Source organism: Taeniopygia guttata, chromosome 13, assembly GCF_048771995.1.
Source record: "Taeniopygia guttata chromosome 13, bTaeGut7.mat, whole genome shotgun sequence".
NCBI classification, from domain to species: domain Eukaryota; kingdom Metazoa; phylum Chordata; class Aves; order Passeriformes; family Estrildidae; genus Taeniopygia; species Taeniopygia guttata.
This window is the reverse complement of record NC_133038.1, coordinates 1,713,846-1,735,249: the sequence shown is the minus strand read 5'-3', so window position 1 is coordinate 1,735,249 and position 21,404 is coordinate 1,713,846. Positions and strand designations below refer to the sequence as shown.

The following is a 21,404-nucleotide window of genomic DNA, read 5'->3' as shown; positions in this document are numbered from 1 at the left end:
TTTAAAGGTTGCATATTACAGCAAGTTGCAGTGTTTGAATTCAACATAAAGAGCAAATTGTTTCTTACCTTCTTGGTTTGCAGCTGATTTTAGCAGAGACTGTGCACTAGGTGGTCCTGCTACTGGTGGCCTAGGTGGACCACCAACTGGTGGAGGTCCTAAAGGTGGCCTTGGAGGGTGGAGCGGAGTTAAAGGCTGAGTCACTGGCGGAGGTGCAGATCCTATAAAGAGATTAACTTTTAGGAGGAGTTTAATCCAGCTGAAAAAATCATAAAGGTTTTGTTACAAAAATGCACAGATTGAATTCTAAGTATTTTTGTTATTCAGAGGTTGAACGGCATGAGATACATAATCCTCACCTGTGGGTAGAGGGTCTCAATTTCAGGTTGTTTCTATCATGCTTTTCTCATTCTGGGTTCCTGTATCTACCGATCTTTGTTGCTATTGTTGGCAAGAATTTCAAGATGTACAGAAAATATCCCAACTCTATAACCAAGTTCGGAATGATCATCAAACAAGTTTAAATTAAAAGTGATCATTTTTGTTATGTTATACAGAAAAATAACAGGGAAATGGCTCAGGAGGATTGAATGGCTATAAAATTTACTTATTCCAAACACTTGTTCTCATTCCAAACACCACTTTCCAAAATTTCTCTGCATTTTCCTCACTAATTCCAAACTACTAACTGTTTACTCTAATTAAGTGCCAGAATCAGTTAAATAAATTCTACAAGCTTAAGATATTTTGAACAGCGTAAGAAAATTAGACAGGCATATAACAAAAAAACTAGCATCAATAAAAATCTCTAATGAGGCTAAAAGCACTTAAGAAGAAAAATTATTTGCTTTTACATGGAAAATATTTCTAAACATAAGTCCTGTTTGCATGCTTACTGAGAAAAAACGAACAACATACAGCAGTTTGGCAAAGAGAAACTCGAGTATTAACTGTGTTTCCACAATAATCACAAGTTGCACAATAGAGCTATTTTGTATTAGAAAAGCTCTTACCACTGCATATACCAGCAGCAAAGCAGCAGGAGCAAAGTCTCCTATCTTCAGAGACTTTCTGAAGACTTAAACAATTATCATTAAATGCAAAAATTACATGTTTGGGGAAAGGAAGCTTTCCATTGAATTGACCTCTATTTCAACAGTACAGAATGCTTTTCAGTTTTCTTTCCAGGCTGTGCTTCAGTTATTTGCATCAACCTGACAGGCTATTCAGAAAATTACCTGCATCAAGTGGTTACTGACCATGCTCACTAAAGAGAACTAGTTTTCAAGTCCTGGACTGATGTCCTGGGAAAATCCTGGACTGAAAGATACTAATGCTCCAACAGTTACCCCAGGAAATGGTCTAGATCACAGAAACAGCATCACCCACACACAGCATCCCAAAACAATGGGACGCCATTCAGGAGTTACCTGCTCAGCCAGCTGAAACACCCACCCTGGGCACAGAACTTCCATTTCTAACCCAGAGAAAGCATCCAGGTAGTTCTGATGGGTGTATCTGCTTTAACAATCTTCCACAAGCAAAATGTCACTGCAGAGTCAGTTCTGTACTAATTATTTTAAAAGGTCATTGAAAAACGGACATTGGTAGAATACCAAGAATTTTGATTACCTGGCTTCATGTAGCTGTTCTGCAGTGGAGGAGCTCCTGGAGAAGCAGCATATTGATAACTCCCTGCAGGATTTGTACTTCCTGGTAATGAGGATGGTGGCTGAGCTGACCCTGTCCCAGGCACATGAGCCAAATGGCTTGTTTGAGCCCCAAGTGGCTGACTCACAGGAGTCTGGCTGTACTGCCAGTTTGAAAGCACCGGTGGGCTGGCTCCAGGAGGAAAGGTCCCAGCACAAGATACAGCAGCTGAGTTCTGTAATGCAGGCGGCAGTGCTTGTGAAACAGGACCTGGCTGTTGTACTGGTGACCCAGAGAAAGCTGCCACCGGTGGTCTGTTGAGAGTCTGGCCAGGTCCTTGGTAATTGTTTAACTGAGAAACATTCTGAGAGCCACTATAGCTATACTGTCCAGAAGACTGATGTGGAGGAACCTTTGCCGGCATCTGATGGGAGTACGATCCTGGAACTGCAGGGCTGTATCCTTGGCCATCTGGGGACTGCACCAGCTGATTCTGAACAGGGCCTGGAATGAAAAAAAAAAAAAACTACACTCTTTAGGAAGTCAGTGTTGTGTATCACTTCTGAAAATAAAAGATGTTCCTGTGAATGTCTTTCCTTAGGATTTTATTAGTCTCCAAGCCATTTTTAATTTAAACCATTAGGTGTGACAGAAGTGCTATTACAAGGGACATGAATTCAGCAGCATTTTGCTATTGACACTTATATCTTCATTTTGTTTCACAGTAACCTTGAAACCAGTAAGCATTCCAGTACCATCAATGCTCCTGGATTGAAACTCACACAGGATCCCACCCAGTCCTCAGAAACCCCGAAAAGCAAGCTGCCCACAGAGGAGCCCTGTCCCACAGTAGCACACATGAGCAGACCGAAAGCGGAAGATCCATTGCGTAAGAACTGCACTTCACACGATGGCTGACACCAGCCTACACGTCAGCTTACCACAATGACACTGCCAGCCAAGTGCCAGCACAGGTCACCACGCTACTTCTCAAGTGACTGAGTTATCTATGAAAGTTTCTGCAGTTAATTTTAGTATGAGAGCTATTCGTACACATACAGCTCATGTCAGTGGCCAGCCGGTCACCAACACAGAATGAAGGGTAAGTTTATCAAAAAATAATTCATCAGTCAGGAAAAAAAAAAAACTTGACAGGTTGATGATGCTCTCTATGCATATGTTGGTTGGTATACATGAAGTAAGTTTTACTCATTTGAAGAAAGAAAAAAGAAAAAAGTTTAATAACTCTCCAAAGAGTAAACAATATGGGCAAAAACATCATCGGATTTCTGCTTTACAGAGGAACAGGCTGACAGAATCCCATGGGATTTCCAGTGCAATAAGAGCTCCATCAGGAAAGGTACTACTGCAGATTGCTCATACCATTGTCACAAAATGGACATGCTGAAGAGAGACTATCAACTTTTGAGTGAAATCCTTCTGACTAGAACACACTAGATGCTGCAGGCCATAGGCAGCTATGACTCCTTCACAACTATCAAAACACTTTCCAGCGTTGTATCATTCAGTTCAGCCAGTCACATTGTGGCTCTCCTCTTCCCCTAAAAACACAATTTAGATACTGGAAACTTCCACACACAGTGACACATTAAAAAAAAAAAAAAAAAAAAAAAAAAAAGATGGCTGGTTTCCTATTAGAATGTCATGGTTAAATTGTGAAAGGTGAGCAAGACCACATTTCCAAATTAAAGTAATTCACACATTTCTGACAATAAATTAAGCTAAATGCAGAACACATTGAAATTCTTAGTTAGGACAAACACTGCACTGATAATTCAGCTCCTCATTCCCTAGAAAACCTTAGGCTTCGGGGCACACATAGATGTTAATTCACCAAATATTGCGCAGGTCCATATAACTACTACAGCGCCAGTGATCTCATCCTCACTGCCTCCTCTTTGTGCGTAAAAGGTACACCCCATATTATTCTCCAACCATTAATTTCAACATGCAATTTATCATTCAGTTAGGAAATCCAGTTATACCCTACTGTCCCTGCAATGCTGCTCATAGATATTTGCAATTCATAATTCTCTAAAATCAAGGGTGTCTAAAGACAAAGTTCACCAAGACAAAAATGCTTACAGTTATGAGTAACCTTCAAAAACTACCCTGCAGTGTATCAGATGGGTTTCCAACAATTGATTTACAAACCCTACTGGCAATTAAACTTGCTAACTTTAAAAATTATGAATTTTTATCAAACCTTCTGACTGCATCCGCACAAACATTGATATAACATCATCACTATAAACTGCAGGAAAAACACAGAACAAATACAAATTGATTTAATAACTTGATTTTTCACCTTAGGGCATGACTCTGTCCCAGGCAGAAATCAGAGTATTTGGATTGCTTCTTATGCACTGTTTTCCCTGCTTGAGGATAAAATAGTGGAAATGAGGTGATACCAAAAACCGACCTACTTGATATTTTCTATGGCACTTTATGCAAAAATATAAATGTTTCAACTTCAATTTTTATTTTCAAAGTCAGAAGCATAATGAAAAGTCTTGACATCCTCTTGTAATAGGTCATGTTTCCAAAATAAGTCTGCACTAAGCTGCCAATAAAAGTTATAGAAATAGCACTAAGGGACAAAACCCTTTACAAAGAGTTTCACAATGCACAAAAACTTTTCAGGACTTGCTGTTTGGCTGCAGCCAGATACTCATCTTGACCTGACCTCTTCACTGAGACCTATCAAGGAGTATCTAGGCTGCCCAGCTTTCCCCAAATGCTGCTGGTTTTCTGTGAAGTCAGAAACAAACAAGGAATTCTGTGTGGACTGAAGAGTTACTTCACCTGCCCAGCAGCAAAACAGCCAACACTCTGAGATCACAGAAATTAAACAGGAATAGAAGATAGACCACCTATTTAACAGCAAAAGTCTCCTCCACAACACAAGGCCATTTAACATTTCTAAGAGATCAGGAATAGCACCAGAATATACATGAAGGTTGCTTGATGGTTTTATAAAATGGTCAAAGTACTGATGTGGATGTCCAGGATCCACGTAATATTTTCTACCACACAGAATATCACTGTCCCCTACTCCAAGCCAGTTACTCAGCACATCACTTTTGCCAGCCACAAGCTCTAAGGAGATGCAAAGATAAGCACTGAAAAGTTACGTCCCAACAGATGCAGTGGAATCAGTTACCACCAGTGTTCACTTCATCTGATTTGACCCAATGGATTCCAAACCCAGCAGCTCCTAAAGCACCACATGACATCAAAGTATCATGCTAAGGTATCACATGAGAAGAGCAAAACATTCTAAAAGAATTGTTTCTCCTTCTTGCTTGCACTTCAGATCTATCACCTAGAAAGCAAATTAGACACCTGCAATTAAATGACCAGAATACTGGTGTTAATAAAGAAGACAAACCAAAATGAAGGAGAGGAAGGTTGTTGCTAAGCAACCCAAAGCTCTGTGCTAAACAATTTCCTGGGCAGCACACGGCACTGCTGTGAAAATTTACTGCCTTAGTGGACATGCAAGCTCAGGGAGTTACCTGCAAACACTCCACAAGCAACAAGTTGCAAGGAAGGGCTGACAGCTACAGAACAATTTATCATGCTGCTGACGGTTTTCTTTCCTCACAGGCCACACCACTAAAGCACTCAGTACCCCCAAAACTGTTTTATAAAGCTTTGGTGTTAGTATAAACGGCAAGGATCACAGCATCCTCTCAACATACATTTTAAACAACGCTATGAACAGTCCATGCTTGAATAATTTAATTTATTTCAAAGGCCAGTAACCCAGACCTTATGCAAATTAAACAGTTGTTATGGTATGTTAGAGATAACTCTAACTCTACATTTCAGTTCTTTATTTTTCATACACCTGACAGCTGAATAGCCTGAAATTCCTCTTTCTCGGCTGCCTCTCCAGAACTTCCATTATGTGCTTAATCTGACACTAGGGAAATGAGCAAACATAAAGCAATGCCTGTCTGTAAACCATCCCACTGAGTTACTCCATTAGCTAACGTTCTCTTTGTACAGCCTCTGCTCAGACCATAAGCTCCCAGGACACAGCTTCTCTCTCCACATTATATTCATACTCTTCCCACTCTCTTGACCCTAGAAGCAACTACACAGTTAATTGCAAATTGTCGTTTTGCTGATGACTTTGAAGAAAAGCAATAAACACACTGTGCAGGAGGAGGGGGAAGAAATATCAAAAGATCTCATTATAACTGAACTGCTTATGATGCAGCACAGCTACTGAAACACACAAGTGTATAATTAAGGAAGCAAGTGCAGAGGATGTGTATGCGAAATCAGGAGACACTTCCATCAGCACAGATTTGCACACATGCAACGAAAACAGACACAGAGACAAGGCTGGCCCTGAATTTTTTATTCCTATATTAAAACACTGGCTAGTAAGCTCAGTTTCACCTTCAATATCTCGTAAAAAAATACATTTTGTGGGGAAGAAAGTAACCAAGACTTTCCCAGTTTGCAGCACAGCGAACCAGATAATGTCGGCTTTAGGAGAATGACAAGATAAGAAAGCCCCGCAGCGCCGCAGGCTGAGCTCAGCGATAACCACAGTGCCACATGTACAGCCCCGTTCCAAAGGGTCAAACCTCGGCTCTGTCACCCGTGTCACCCGCAGGACCCACCCGGGCTAAGGGACAGCCGAGCCGTGCGTGTGACGCCGGCAGCCCCGGCACGGGCTCTCTGAACGACGCTTTCATAGCGACAAACAAATGTACTCTGGGACACTTCTGCCATTAGAACAAACCAGAATGAAGATTTATTTTGCCTGATGAGCCGCTCTGCGCTTTCCTCAGTGACGCTCGGGGCAGGGCCCGGACCGACAGCAGCTCGCCCCCGCTGCCGGGCCGCACCGGGAGCCGAACCCGCCGGGAGCCGCTCCTGCCCTGCCTTCCTCCAGGTCAGCTGCGCTGGCCCCGCGCCGCGGCGGTCCGGGCTGCGGGCAGGGCACCGCCGGCTGTACCCCAGGGCCCGGGCAGCGAACGGGCCGTCCCCAGAACCCCTCCCCGCGCTCTGCCCGCGGGCACCGGCCCCCGCGGCCCCGGGGCGAAGGGCAGCCTGGGCCCGGGGGAAGCGCCCCGGGGCGGGAGCCGTCCCCGCCAGGCCGCATCCCGCGCCGAGCCCCGCGAGCCTGGCCCGCACTCACCGTTGCTGTAGGGCTGCTGGGCCATGGCTCGGCCGGCTGCGCTCCGTGCCGCCGGTGTGGCGGCGCCGGCCGGGCGGGGGGACCGACCCACCGGAACTGCCGGCGGCGCGCGCAGCCGCACTGCGGACACGTGGCACTTCCGGGAGCGGCGCTGCGGCGGGAGGGGGCGGGGCCGGGGGCGGGGCTGGACGGGCAGGCGGAGGGGCGGAGCCGAGCGAAGCCGAACCGAACCGAGCCGAACGCAGCCGAGTCACACCGAACCGGGGCGAGCACAGCCGAACTTAGCCGAAGTCAACTCAGGCGAGACCACGCCCGCCCATCCGAAGACAGACGAGCCCACCCGAGCACAGACGAGCCCACCCGAGCGTGTGCGCCGCGCGTGCCGGTGCCGGAAGGAGCCGCGGGGGGCGGAGCGGGCGCAGCCGCGGGTGAGTGTCGGTGTCGGGATCGGGATCGGTGTCGGTAAGTGTCGGTGTCGGTATCGGTGTCGGTGGGTGTCGGTGTCAGTCGGTGTCGGTGTCAGTCGGTGCCGCCCGAGTCCCGGAGCACCTCAGGCTCGGCGGTGGGCGAGCGGGGCAGGCGGTGAGGGGCCGGCGGGGAACCGGGCGAGCCCCGCAGGACGCTGGGCCGTTCCCGTGTCCCGCTGGGAGCGGCCTCCGGGCCGCGGCGGGGCCTGCCCGGGGGTCCCTGCGCGCCCGAGGAGCCGCGGCCTGCGCGGGGCTCGGGGCTCGGGGCCGGCCGCTCCCCTCCCTTCCCTCCCGGCCCTGCTGTCGCCTCCCGGATCTCCCCCCGGCACAGCCCCGGGGCTGCTCGGGCCGCTGGCGGCTCGGCCGGTCCGTGAGGCTGTCCCGGCGCTCGCAGGTGCCGAGCAGCGCTGCCTCGGTGGGGCTGCGGTGATGAGGTGTGCTAAGTAACCCCATAACCCACCGATGCCCTGCAGCTCCCCGGGCAGCCGTCTGCCACGCCGTATCGACCTGGCAGTACTTGTTTGAAGTGTTGTTATGTCTTCAGAAGTTGCTGCTCTTAAGGGTTTTGTTCCTAAGTCAGTGAATGGTGCAGCAGCCCTGAGGCGAGGATGTGCTCTGACAGCTGGGCTTTGTGAGCCAGGGCTGCCCAAACCTCTACATCAGGTGCCCTTAAGAACTCGTGTGTTGTAGTGCTGTCTTCACAGGTGAACTCTGCTGTCTCAAAACTGCTGTCAAAACATTATTAAAATACTTTAAGAAAGTCTATGGTTTTATCTCATTTTCTAACTATGCCTTTCTTTAGCTCTTAAAATACAACATCCAAATGCAGTTTCAAATCAAAGAATAAACTGTGTTTTAGAATCTCAGTTAATCCACTGACTTTTCTATGGTTTTTTACTTTTGTTGCCTGTGGTAATATTTTATAATGTTATGGTGATCATGTGTGAAATTATAACTTTTGAGTTATCATGTTTCTACCCTACTTGAAAAACTAAAAATACACCCTTAGCAGTAGGCTTTAAGCCATTGCTTGCAGGTTGTGGTTTCAGACTGAACTGCGGCTGAAACTGGTTTGGTGCTCTCAGGCTGGACTGAGATTTCTTCACTGGCTCTTGCTGACAGTCCTCACACAGGTGTAGCACAGTGTGTTCCCAGTTTATGCAGGAGCTGTTCACTTGGGTGCCACTGGTTTCTGTTTTCTAATTGTTCCATAAAGGTGTTTAAAACTCTCTTTAAAAGCCTGATACTGTCTCTTACCTTAACTTCAGGAGTTTTCAGAAGTGAGCACTGTCCTAAGGTTTGGAAGTGCTAAAAGACTAAAAGATGTTAAAGGTGTAAAAGTAGTTGGTAGCTAAAGACTGTCTTGGTCCAGCACCGCTTTTTGTTCAAAGTTTTTGCCTGTTTCAAGTGGATTATTTTCAATAATCTTGAAATAACATTAAGATAGTACCTTCTTCTCCATCATGGCTTGTGAACAGTGATTGCTGAATCTTCATTGTTCTGCTTTTGTGGTGTTTTTAATGTGAGCCTGAAAGTTTGAGTCTGTATATATTGAACAGCCTCAGCTCTTCCCTGAATTTGCCTGCAGCGTAACAACTCTCAAACCGGAGCAGAGCCACTCTGTTTTGTAATGCTTTGATTTGGCATAGCTCTGAATTATAAAGTTATTTCCTGTGTGATAAGAGTAGATTTAATATCACTATTCAAATATTACCTGTGAGCCTTTACAATTAGCTGTCCATTTTTTCCCCATTTTTAAAGTGTTTTCCTTTGACTGCTGCCAGCTGATATGGAGGTTGTTCTGGGAGGATTTGGGTAGCTCTGCTTCCAGCACCACTTTTCTTATGGTGATGGAAATTGAACCAGTATTAATGCCACTTCAGCTGTGTTTGTAGAGTAATCCTGTTCTCAGATTAATTGTTTGAATCTCACCCCTTAAAGTTTTTTTCCGTAATGCATGAAGATTGTTTTGGTTGATGTTTTTTGGAAACCTAAGTCTAGTAGATTGAACAGATTAATACAACTGAATCCTGAAGTTATTCTCACCTCAGTAATCTGAGCACTTCTCTTACATCACGCTGTTTGCCCTGATTTGCAAGTTATTTGATTCGGTTTCCCTAAGCCCCTCAGATGCCTTTCTCGATTGGTATTTTGCTCAAGCAATAAATAAATCTGCTGACGTGTGTGTTCTGCCATGTTTGCTTATTCTTGACCTTTGATTTTTAGCCATGCAAGGGACAGTTCCAGTCATGACATTGTGTAACTGGGTGTTTATGCATTGACAAGCATATTTGATTGGTATTCTTAAAATGTGCCTGTTTCAGCTGCCATGTTGTTCAGAGTAATGTAGACGTGGTTGAAGGTTTACGGGTTTGCTGGGGTGAAACCAAGACACCTGGTGCTTCGTCATCTGAACAGATTTTGATCCACTGCAAGCAAAGGTCATTTAAATATCCACTCCTCTTTCCACATTATCTCTGTATGATGTACCTGCTGTTGCATAGCAAAGAAACTCTGTCATGAGTTGCTATGATGGATGCCTGGATTTCTGGGCTGGTTCAGACCTGTATTTTGACTCCTGTGTGCTGTACTCTAGTCTCAGAGCTGCCCTGAAGTCGTCTTGAGATGCCCCAAGGCAGGCTTGCAGCTTCTGAACAGGTGTGGTGAGAACCTGTAGCAGTGTGGATGCCTCTGCCAGCTGTGTTTAGCAGTGCAGCCCAGTTTTTCCAGGGCAGTCAGACTCCAGTGTCTGCAGTAGTCATATATTCCAGTAGGAATTAGCTGGCTAAAGGCTTCTAAGGATGTTGCCCTTTAGTCTCCAAGAGAACTAAAATGCTCACAGTTCACTGTATCAAACTGGTGCTTTCAGTGTGATTTAGAGCACAGGTTTGATGAGGAGCAGCTGAGGGAGCTGGGGAGGCTCATCCTGAAGAAAGGAGGCTCAGGGGGAAACCTCATCACTCTCTACAGCTCCCTGCCAGGTTGTAGCCAGGTTGGGGTTGGTGTTTGCTCTCCGCTGACAAGAGGAAACGGCTTCAAGTTGTGCCAGCAAAGCTTCAGATTACACATTAGGAAAAATTTCTTCACTGAAGGGTGGCCAAGCCCTGGCACAGGCTGCCCAAGGCAGTAGTGGGTTCACCATCTCTGGAAGCGCTCAGAAGTCCTGTAAATGTGGCCCTGGGGACTTGGTTTAAGTGTTGAGCACGGGGGGTGCTGGGCTAACAGTTGGACTGAATGGTCTTAGAGGTCTTTTTCCACCTCAATGATTCTATGATTATCCTCGCTTTAGATAATGAGGAAATTAAGATGAAAGGCTAGGAAATTAATCACTCATGGCTACACAATGAACCTAGTATGGGCTCTCAGCTCAGCCTTCTGTTATTGAATCCAAGCTGAAGGAATTCGCTGGGGAAATACAGGGGTCTGATGGGTTTTTTTAAGCAAGGATTTTGCATTTAAGGTTTGAATTGTGGCAGCCTGTGTTGGGCAATACAGGAGGTCACTGTCTTTGGAGGGTAATTCCAGTGCTTTGTGCTGGGTAATTGTTTTCCATAACAAGCCAAAGAGACAGGTTCTGTGTGGACAAGGATTTATTTGGTATCAAACGTCTCTAGATTCAACTCTGCAAAACTTCTTCGCTTCTTTCTGCCTCCTCTTAGAACCCCAGCAGCTCCCGGGGTTGCTGGAGCACTAAATCTGCACTGATATCCCTCTAGTGCTCTCTCTGAAGTGCCACCTGTCCCCAGTTGAAAAGTGAAAATCCTGTTTAAAATCTTCAGTGGATCATCACATACCTTCAACAAATTGTACTTTGGATAAAATTATTTTTACTTCTTGCAAAGACTTCAGTCTTTAGTGTTCAGACAGGGTACAGACTTCAGTCTGTAGTGTTTTCAGTAGTGTTTTCTCGAGAGAGGGGAAAATCTTTGCTGTTGTCCTTTAACTGGTCTGTGATACAGTTTACCAAAACTATATTTTTTTTAAAACAGGAATTTAAATTATATTTGTTACCTATAAATATTTTACAATGCTTAACTTCTGTCAGAACAGCACATTAAGTGCATTATGTTTTCTCTTTATTTCAGACTGTAAGATTCAGATATGTTCCTATTTGATTGGATTTACAGTGGTTTCAGTAGTGTATTGCAGTTTTTAGGTAAGTCATTATTGTTTGGGGCTTTTCCTTTCTGCTATTCTTGTGTAAAATATCTGTTCACCTCTGTTATCTTCAAATAAGACTGCTGGGTAAATAATAATATTTGGTTTGGTGTACATTCAGTAACACTCAAACAAGTTTCACTTACCAATACTGAGCATTTCCAGAGTGTGCTCTCCACTCCCATCTTCCATTAATCCTTCTTGAAAAAAATTATATTTTATTTCATGATCACAATAGGTTGGACTTTTCTAATCATACTACATTTAAACTGGTGTAATTCGGTTGGCCTTTATGGGTCTTCTCCTGATTTTTCTCTGCTGTAAAGATCTGAACTCAGTTATTTTAATTCAGTTCTTTTGTGCATGAGGCTATCATTTCAGAATCCAAATAGGAGGGACTGTCTGCAAAAATTTAGTGTCAGATATTGAAACCCTTTCTCATGTTCAGCAGCGTATTTTTCTGTGATTTTTTTGTTCTGTGCCACAGAAATTAATGTGAAACTTCACTGGCATCTACTCAAGAGCCTCAGAAAATTATTCCCTGTTCAAAAAGTCTGAAATCCATATCAGTCCAAGGTGGAAAAAAAACCCACAACCATGAGGAATATTAATGTTAGGATACAATTAATTTTAGGATACTAAGAATGTGATCTGCAACTTCTGATCCTTAGGTAAAAGTTTCAATTTCCAAGTTCAAAGAATTTTATTGAAGTGGTAAAAAAAGCATTTGAGGCTAAGAAGTCATAGCAAGCTGTGCCACCTACCTTTTATCAGCTGAAAGTTTAAAGTTTTGCACTGAAGTCAGACCCTTGGCCTGCTATCAAAATGTTAGCCAGTGAAATTTTAACTAAGTTGACTAATCTTTCTTATCTCTTCTTCCTTAGCTGCACAGTGATTACTGCACACTGGCCTGCTCTTCCATTCCTGTGCAAGCAAAGGCTAATTCTGCTGAAAGATAGAGGAGCTTGAAGCAGCTCCCTCTTTTATGTCCCTCTTTTTCTAAAAGAAACACTTTCTCTTTGCATTCTCAGTTAGAGTTGAAGAAGGCAGATCATAACATTTGGGAAACTGCCCACAGTTCCCTGTGCTGTCCTGTCAGAGGACTAATGGGATCACTTTAGGAAGAACTTTGCACAAGTGTACTTCTGGAAAGCACAAAAACATTTTTAAAATTTGTATGTAGATATGAAAACTCAGGACTTGGTGTAGCCAGCAGCTGAAGTATGGCTGCTTTTTAGTCTTGTGTTTCTGTGAAAGACAGCTGGGAAGCTTGAAATGTTGTGCAACCAACAGCATCTGACTGGGAAGCAGACTCCTGGATCTGCAGGCTGAGAGTAGGAAAAATATTATTGTTTTCCTACAGGTTAATGGAGTTTTGTTTAACTCATAAGGTGAGTGTGAACTGGATTTTCTCCTGTGATGTAAGTTAGTATACCAAAATGTTTGTCCACTTCTTTCTGTGTAAACATTAACACTTTCTCCTCCACTCTGTAGTTTAATAGTTAGTATGTATATGGGCATGTGAGGTGAGTTTGGGAAGTTAGAGTTGTTGTATTTGAAAGAACTGTGAAGACACTCTGCAGGACCTGGAGTAATAAAGATCATTAATGAAATAAGATGAGGAATAGGAGAGAATATTTGTTCCTGCAAGTTACAAGACATGTCCAGCTGGAATGTGATCCCTGAGATGAGCCGAAAGGCAGAGGGAGAGGTGAGCAAACAGCAGTGGTGTAAAGGTCTGCTGGGCAGAGGCACCTCTGCCCCTGGAATGCTGCAGCATCAGCTGAACATCCCAACACACACGAGGGTAGCACATTACAGAAGATAGGGTTTTTTTCAGTACAGAACAGGATTGATTTTTTGTTTTTAAATTAATTTATCTTAATGTTTTACTTTGAATATCAATGAGTTTGAAGCAGTGAAAACTAATTCTGGCAGAGGATACAGTGTTGACAAGTTGTAAGAGAATTGCCCTTTGATAAACCCCAATTTAAGAAAATATGGTGTTCTTGTTTTAAACATCTTTCCTTTCCTTCACAGCAACTGTTGCATTTCTGGGGTTACAAGTGGAGGGGGAGAAGAAGGGCAGAAGACATTTTTATAAAGATTACAACCAATGAGAATAAAATTTCTTATTCCTGTTAGGAAAGCATTGTCACATAGGACAAAGTGTGTCAGAAGTGTATTGACAATGCCATTCAGATGTAACTAACAGTTTTCCTGGGGGTGTGGGTGAAAGTTACTTTTTGTCCAAATAATATGTTAACCAATATTAAAGAATTTATACACATATTATGATTATTGATGTTGAATCCAATTTCTCTATATTATTGTGATTGAGGTCTGAATTTTCTTTTTTGTCTCAGGTGAGTATTTTTTTGTAATTGGAGGTAGGTGCACAGAGTTCAATTTCAGAATGGTCCATGGTCCAGAGCCTGCTGTTAGTACTGGGTCTGTGCCCACCTCTTCACCACCTGTGAGCAGACCTGTCCTTTTGCTGGGGCAGAGTAAACTACACTGGTAGCATTTAGTCCTGTTCTGTCATGCTTTTCCTAAGATAATAGAATGCATTTCCATGCTTGACACATTCACACCAATTTGTGTCTCTCCTGCCAAGCATCCCGTAAGCTGCGTGTTACCTGGTGCAGCAGGCTTGTGGTAAGTGGGACTGTCATTTGTACAACATGGATGAAGGGCACTGATAAAGGTGTGTTGGAGTTTGCCTGGTCTGTATTTTGTACTGTGACTGTAACACTTTGTTCCTAGGAGTGAAGTCATCTCTAGTGCTGAAAATGAACTCCTGCTGGTTGAACTGATTAATCACTAGGTCCTTTTTTGTTCCAGGACTGTACAAGAAATCAGGCAAACTCGTGTTTCTTGGACTGGACAATGCTGGAAAAACTACACTGCTGCACATGCTCAAAGATGACAGACTGGGACAACACGTGCCCACGTTACACCCCAGTAAGTTAACAGTGCTGTTCCCTAGCTAGAGAGCACTTGAAGGATTGCAAGAAAAGCAGGGTCTGATTATGCCAGGTTTGATTATAACACCACCAGTGTAACTGGGGAGATACAAAGGGATTTTTGGGATTGCAATCTATGGATAGTTCAAGTAATCTTAAAAATACAATGTGTGTAGGATAGTTCAGAGTGCTATATTTAAAATTAAGAGGTGAATAACAAGCAGAACAATGAAGTGGAGTTTGTACTATAGAAGCTGAAAGAAATAGGGGCTTGCAATTTTTGGGAGCAGCTTCTCTGTATAATTAGAAAATCAGTGTTTGTGTCACAGAGGTTGTTGTGTAATTGTTATCCTGGTAACCTTGCAGGAGAAAAAGTTCAACACAGGTTGAAAATGTGGATTGAGAAGTCTAGTGAGTTCAACAGTAATTTGAACTTTCTAGTAAGCTGGACAGTATTGAAAATAAAATGCCAAATGCAAAATCTTTTTTGCAAACCAGATGTCAGAGCCAACTGTTGTTTGTGTAATATGTAGAGATAAATAATGTAGGAACACTTTGCTCTTCTTAGCGTTGTAGGTATTTCACACATGCTTTAATGGTTAATAATATTTTGGTGATACATGAATGTGCCACTGATTTTGAGAGAATATAGTACTCTCTTGTTCTTCTTGAATAAAAAAATACTGGAAAGAACCAAAAGAAAGTAAAATCTATGTGCTAGAAGGCCAGACTTTTCCAAAGCACTGCATCATCTTCACCTAGAACATAATTCTGTGTATTTCCAGCTTCAGAAGAGCTGACAATTGCTGGCATGACTTTCACTACCTTCGATCTGGGTGGACATGCTCAAGGTAAGAGTGTCTGTTGACTCACTTAAGCTCACTGAACTGGGCTGGGGTTTGCTTCCAATCAAAAACGCGGCCCTGTTGCAGAGACTGACTTCCCAAACTCTTCTGTGACAGCATTAAAGACATTGGCTGCTCTTTTGCCCATCTCCACTGTTTATCACAAATCACAAATATGATTTAGCAAGAGCTGCAGCAGAGGAGAAACTTTTGACTAATACTGTGATGAGTTCTGTACTTTGAATTCCTTGCATTTACCTTCAAACTTACCTTTGTTAACATAATTCTTGGGGAAACCAAAACCATTTCCACATATCAGCATTCATGTGGGATAGAACAGTGATAACATTAGAGCAAATTATAATTTTGTTCTGTTATTTCAGGTTTTGTAAAACATGAAATTGCATTCCAAAGACTGGCAACATAAGCTAAGAATTAAAAAATATCAAATTGATAAACCCACACACACCTGTTGCTTCTTAATTACTAATGTGCATTGCTCTGTATTTGGGGATAATTAACTTTTATTTTTATTTCTTATTTTCCCTGTAGCTCGCAGAGTGTGGAAAAACTACCTGCCTGCAATTAATGGTGTTGTGTTCTTGGTGGACTGTGCAGATCACGAAAGATTGCTTGAATCAAAAGAAGAACTTGATGTAAGTTTAAATAAGCTTTGAAAGTTTGAACTTCTAAGAACTAAGCTCAAATACCCAACAGATCTCTGCAAATGAGTAGTAGTGATTTGACCTTCTGTATTTTGAATTAATCAGCCCTCCTTTCTCCATACCTTTGCAGTCACTAATGACAGATGAAACTATTGCTAATGTGCCTATCCTAATTCTTGGTAACAAGATTGACAGACCTGAAGCCATCAGTGAAGAGAGATTACGAGAAACGTTTGGTCTCTATGGCCAGACAACAGGAAAGGTATTGCTTTTCTTTCCCTTTTTTTTTTTTGGGGGGGAGGTTTTTTGCTTAGGCAGTTAGTATGCCTTACTTGTGTGTTGACTCTGGTTTGCTCCAGCTATACAAAATACATGTTTTTCTAATTTATAAAGTACTTAGTACATAATAACAGTATATAAAATGAATCCCAGAGTCTCTTTGTGTGTATGTTAAATGTATGTCAACTACAACTTTTACATCATACAATGCCACATTTTTTCAGAGAAAATGTATTTGTTTCTAGAATAATTTTTAGTACTTCAACTTTCTTATGCAGTACTTTTAAGCAGTTTTCAGAGGCTATAGTTGTAGAGTGAGTTAAGAGAGAAAACTGAATAGAATCTTTCTCATTTCAAGTGCAAGCTTTAATAGTTTTCTACCTAACATATTTGCCTAAAGCTTAGAGATAGATTTACACCATTGTAGAAGTCTAAGTTTGTAGATTGTGGGGAGGAATCAGTAGCATCAGTAGCAACAAGGCAGATTTCTAGTAAGGATATTTGTGATACTTTAGCTCCTTTTAATGTGAAGTTAATACAGTGCTCTGTTTGTCAGCATTAGAAACGGTGTTTGATGTCCTTGGCCCTTGGAAAGAAACCTCCCTGCAGCTGACAGTCATTCCACTGTGGCTTCCAATCACAGCTCCCATTAGCTGACCAGCTCTGCTGAGGGCACCTGCCTCGCAATTCCTCTTTGCTTATTCACTCTTAGGTGCCTCCCTTTAAGTTCAGTGCCAGTCATAGTTTAGGTCAGGCAGGAACAAATAAATCTTTGCTTTCTTGTTTGTTGCATTTTGCCCTCTGGTTTTTTGGTCTTTGCATCACATGTATTTGATGAAGCATGGACACCAGTGTGAATCTCCAGTTGAACAGCAGCTTTATTGCACTGTGCTGATTTTGGCAAGTGAGCACATGGCACTCTTGCTTTGGTCAGTCCTAAAATTTGTAGCAAATGGTTTTTTTATCTGGTTGGAAAACTGTGGCAAACAGAGCAGGGAACTGTTACTGAACACCAAATATAAGCTCTAAAATTCTCTTTGCATGTTTGCTGTTCCATTCTGGTTTCATGTGACTCCCCCTCTCCAGTGTGGATGCACGTGAGGACATGCACAGTGTTCTTGTACACAAGTTTCTGAGATTAAGGTCCCATGTTCTGGTCTCTGGAGGTGTCAGGCCTGGAGAAGCTGGGGATGCCCCATTCCTGGAAGTGTTTTCATGCCAGTTTGGACAGGGCTTTGGGCAACCTGGTCTAGTGGAAGGGGTTTGGAATGAGATAAGCTTTAAGGCCTCTTCCAACCCAACCCTTTCCATGATTTTAGATTAATCTATTTTCCAAAATTCCAGTGTCAAACACAAGTTAAATAGGAGCATTCCATAGAAGCAAATGTCCATGTGGAATAGATGTTGTTTCTAAGGGAACTGTAAGGGCATGTTTGTGTCTCTCTGCAGGGCAGCACACCACTGAAGGAGCTGAATGCCAGGCCTCTGGAGGTGTTCATGTGCAGCGTGCTGAAGAGACAAGGCTATGGGGAGGGGTTCCGCTGGATGGCCCAGTACATCAACTGATCCCTGCCAAAATCTCAGCAGCACATCCTGGCCCGGGTCTCAGTGTTGTCTGCTCCTTATTTGATCACTCAGTGTACGTAACTTGAATTCATTTGACTGTTCAATTTTAAAAATACACATTTTTAGCTAATTATATCATTGATGCTAAATTGTAAGTGTGAGGATTGCAAAATGATTTCAAGCAAGTTTGTAAGTTTAAATACCACAACCTGTGAGCTTTCTAATCCCATGCAACATCCTTTTGCAGCTTTTAATTTAATGAGTCTCCAGCACCATTTTTGGTCAGAGCAACTTTCCAGTACAGTATGTTTGAATGCACTTTTTAACACTGAAAACGATGAACATGTGAAAAATATTTAATGCTTATGTTAAATTTTTTATGTACTTTTTTGAAACTGGTTTTATAACTTTAGAGTATATAACCATCTTTCAAGGAATAATAAATTAGCTGATGGATTAATTGCATGATGCCTTACAGTTTTCAATAATACACTTTCTTATGCAACGTCATGCAATAAATTTAAATCCAGTTTTTGGCATCTGTAATGGGAAATGTTTCATTTTAATGTGTCTTAACTAGTGAGGCTGATCTGAATATGTGGGATATTTTCCTGAAACATAAGCAGTCCACAAAGTAGTTTCACTGTAGATTAGAGTGAGGTGGGTTTTTTCAGACTACTAAATTGTATTTGTTTTAGGATTTTCCGTAGTAAAGGAGAAACCTACTGTGATGCCCTTATAATTACCACAAATACAAAACGTCTAAATTAGTTGTGCCAAAGTAAATCTTGAACTAATGACAAAAGTGGTCTTAATCTACTGGTCTCTTGAGTTAAACCCCTGATGTAACAAAAGAAATACAGTTTCTTTCTGAAGAAATAAGAATACCACAGCACTAAATATCCCATTTCCAATTTCATTCATTTTTGGATCTACCAGAAGATTTGCCCATTAAATTTCCAGGAAGAAAAAAGTGTTGCCATTGCTGCTTTTGCAAGTTTACCAGATCACACTCATTGGCCAGTTTTATTTTCAGGACAGGATGGGTTCTTTTACGTGGTTTTGCCCTGAAACCTGGCTAGTGTGGCAGCTGCTGGCTGCCCCAGGCACTTATTTCTGGGGTAAGATTCAGTCCCTCTTTTCCAGTTTCTGACTGCTTTTCCCTGCTTTTGAGTGTTAATTCTGCAAGGAGAAAGCAGGTTATCTTTGAAGAAAGGGTGTTGCAACGCATTTTATTAATGCTGGCTGGGAGCTGTGGTGGATGCTTTCTTTTGCTGGGCAAGTTTTACTCCTAATTTGTTAAATGAATGTTCAGCCCTTCAGCCCTGGAACCACCATTTCACTATGATGACTTTGAGTTTCACTGTGTAGTTTGTTTTGTCCTTGCACAAATACAAACTGGTGCAAGTTGTACTGAATCCCTTTTACTTCATGTTTTATATCTTCTCCAAAATACTTTAGGCCTTATGTTTCCAATATCCATGGCAGCAAATGTATTTCTGACTGGTTTGATTTCTGACTTTCTTCTGACCTCTGGGCTTGAAGCTCAGATCTAAAGGCTGTAGGCACAAAGCAAATAAATGAGACTTATTCCTTGCCTGAACCTGAACTGGTATGATTGAATATTGATGATCAGTTCCCCACAGTCCTAGATTGTGCATCTGAATAATTCAGAATCTAACTAATATAAATTGTAAATGAAGTTTATTACTGCAGAATCACATGCAAAACATTAAGCCCAGTTTGTGTGTGGTGCAGTTCAGTGTGAGGGCATTGGAGGGCTTTTCCAAATGACCAACATAGACAATTCTGCATTTAAACTCATGCTCAGCTGTGGAGTGGTGTCTCTGCTGCATAAATCCAAACTGGAGGCAAGAAGTGGCCTCTCACCACTGTGTGGACAGTGTGTGTCTTTACTACCTACAGCCATTATGTAGGGGATGTGCCTCTTAGTTTTTTCTCTAGCTTTTTCTGATGATGGTTATAATGCAGAGAACCACAGCTAAGTCACTATATGGTGTAAATATTAAAAGTGCTACTTGCAGAGTCACATTGTGGTGTTGATGTGAGAGATTTGGGACTGTGTTGCCCGTGCTTATGGAAATGAAGCTGGAAGTGGAGATGTTCTGCTGCACTTCCACAGGCTGAGCCATTGCATGGGCTTGGAGGGGTCCTCTTCACCTGTTCTTCCAACCAACTGTGAACAGCAGCACTAAAGAAAGGGGTAATCCTATTGAAAATTAAAAAGAAGGGAAGTGATGGTGCTTAAAAGTGTGTGTTAAGAATAGTTCCCAGTGTTGTGAAAACACTCTTGATTCCTGGTTCCTGCTCTGGGATGGTGGCTGAAATGTTATTGTAATAAGGGCATGAAGAAACCTGGACCTTGTGTTATCCAGCTGGGTATGTTGTTGGAATAGGTGATCAATGCTCAGTGAAATACATAAATAATCTTGCTCTATTTCATTTCATTCAGCAGAGGAAGGACCTTTCTTCTGTGGTTTACATTCTGTTGTGCACATGAATGTGAATGAGTGTTGTGTGTCTTTGTGTGAAGACTTTATTAATAGAAAAATATACTGATAAGAATTTTCCTGGTGGTTCTCATCCCCACCCCCTTCATATCCCCCTGGCCATTTATTTCTATTTTATTCCTATGACTGTGGCCAGTCTTGCTTCAAAAAAAGTAGTGTTCACATTTGGGTCTGACTTATATGATTTTTTTTTTTTTTTGCACTCTTGACTATGCAGATTTTAATTGAACATCACTTTAAAGAATGTGAAAAAGAAAACTCATTAATAAAGATGTTATTTATGAATTGTCTCATTTTGTTTTTACATTGCAGCAGTTTCTTAAGAGAAATGAATGCACATTTCTAAGATCCTAATAACTACTTCTGGCAGTGGCCTGTATTTCATGGCAGTGACCCCATTTACTAACGTCTCTGGGTTGAATTAAGATTTCTTTTGCTTGGATATAATTAAAATTGGGGTCTAGTATGTATTGTATACTGGAGAGGTGATTGCTGTCTTTCAGTCTTGGTTTAATACATTTTTCAGAAACAATTATTGGCATTGGAGATGGGACAGCTCTCCAAGCCTTCTCATTTATTCTCTGCCAGATCAGGATTATTTCTGTGTTCAGGTCCTGACTATGATGTGCCAAAGGTGACCTGTGGCATTCACTGGAGTACAGTAGCTGCATGCATGGGAGCTTTATTGTATTTTGATGATTGGATCTGAGCATCAAATAGAACATTTGGCATTCACTTATTTATAATAATGTCAGTTCAGAAAAATGATGGAGGTGGTCTCCAATCCCAGTGAATTCACAGGTCTGCTGGAGGTCAAATTGTTCTTCTCTTGTTTGTCCTGTCAAAGTATTTGGTTGTTGCCAACCAAAGTCCAGTGTTTCTGTTGACTACAACGTGCTCACCTTTAGGTCACACTATTGTTAGTTGTGGACTGAGGAGTTACATTTGAGCCCCATCCACTGGGGTCAGTGGGGACATGTAACTTCTTGCCCTTGGACAAACCACTCTTTGCACTGGTGTTTCTGTTCTGAAATGTGAGTGTGCTAAATGTTGAAAATCATAATTTATATAATAAACTGCAGAAGAAAAGCTAAA

At 42.3% G+C, this 21,404-nt stretch overlaps 2 protein-coding genes across 6 annotated transcripts in view; one reads left to right on the top strand and one right to left on the bottom strand.

Moving 5' to 3' along the window:
• The window catches only part of SEC24A (SEC24 homolog A, COPII coat complex component), a 21,034-nt gene extending 13,960 nt beyond the window's left edge, over positions 1–7,074 (bottom strand). The window contains exons 1-3 of the mRNA XM_012575894.5: positions 6,833–7,074; positions 1,633–2,154; positions 69–221 (exon numbers count right to left, since the gene is read on the bottom strand). Of these exons, the coding sequence (XP_012431348.4) occupies positions 69–221; positions 1,633–2,154; positions 6,833–6,857 (700 nt within the window). The 5' untranslated portion in view covers positions 6,858–7,074. The remainder of the gene's footprint in view (positions 1–68; positions 222–1,632; positions 2,155–6,832) is intronic.
• SAR1B (secretion associated Ras related GTPase 1B) lies at positions 6,996–21,404 on the top strand. 5 transcript variants are annotated; one of them, NM_001245216.1, is given in 8 exon segments: positions 7,135–7,260; positions 11,385–11,455; positions 14,302–14,421; positions 15,209–15,274; positions 15,821–15,905; positions 15,908–15,924; positions 16,064–16,195; positions 17,662–18,243. In NM_001245216.1, coding segments are annotated over 6 exon segments (360 nt in total). In that variant the 5' UTR covers positions 7,135–7,260; positions 11,385–11,400; the 3' UTR covers positions 16,081–16,195; positions 17,662–18,243.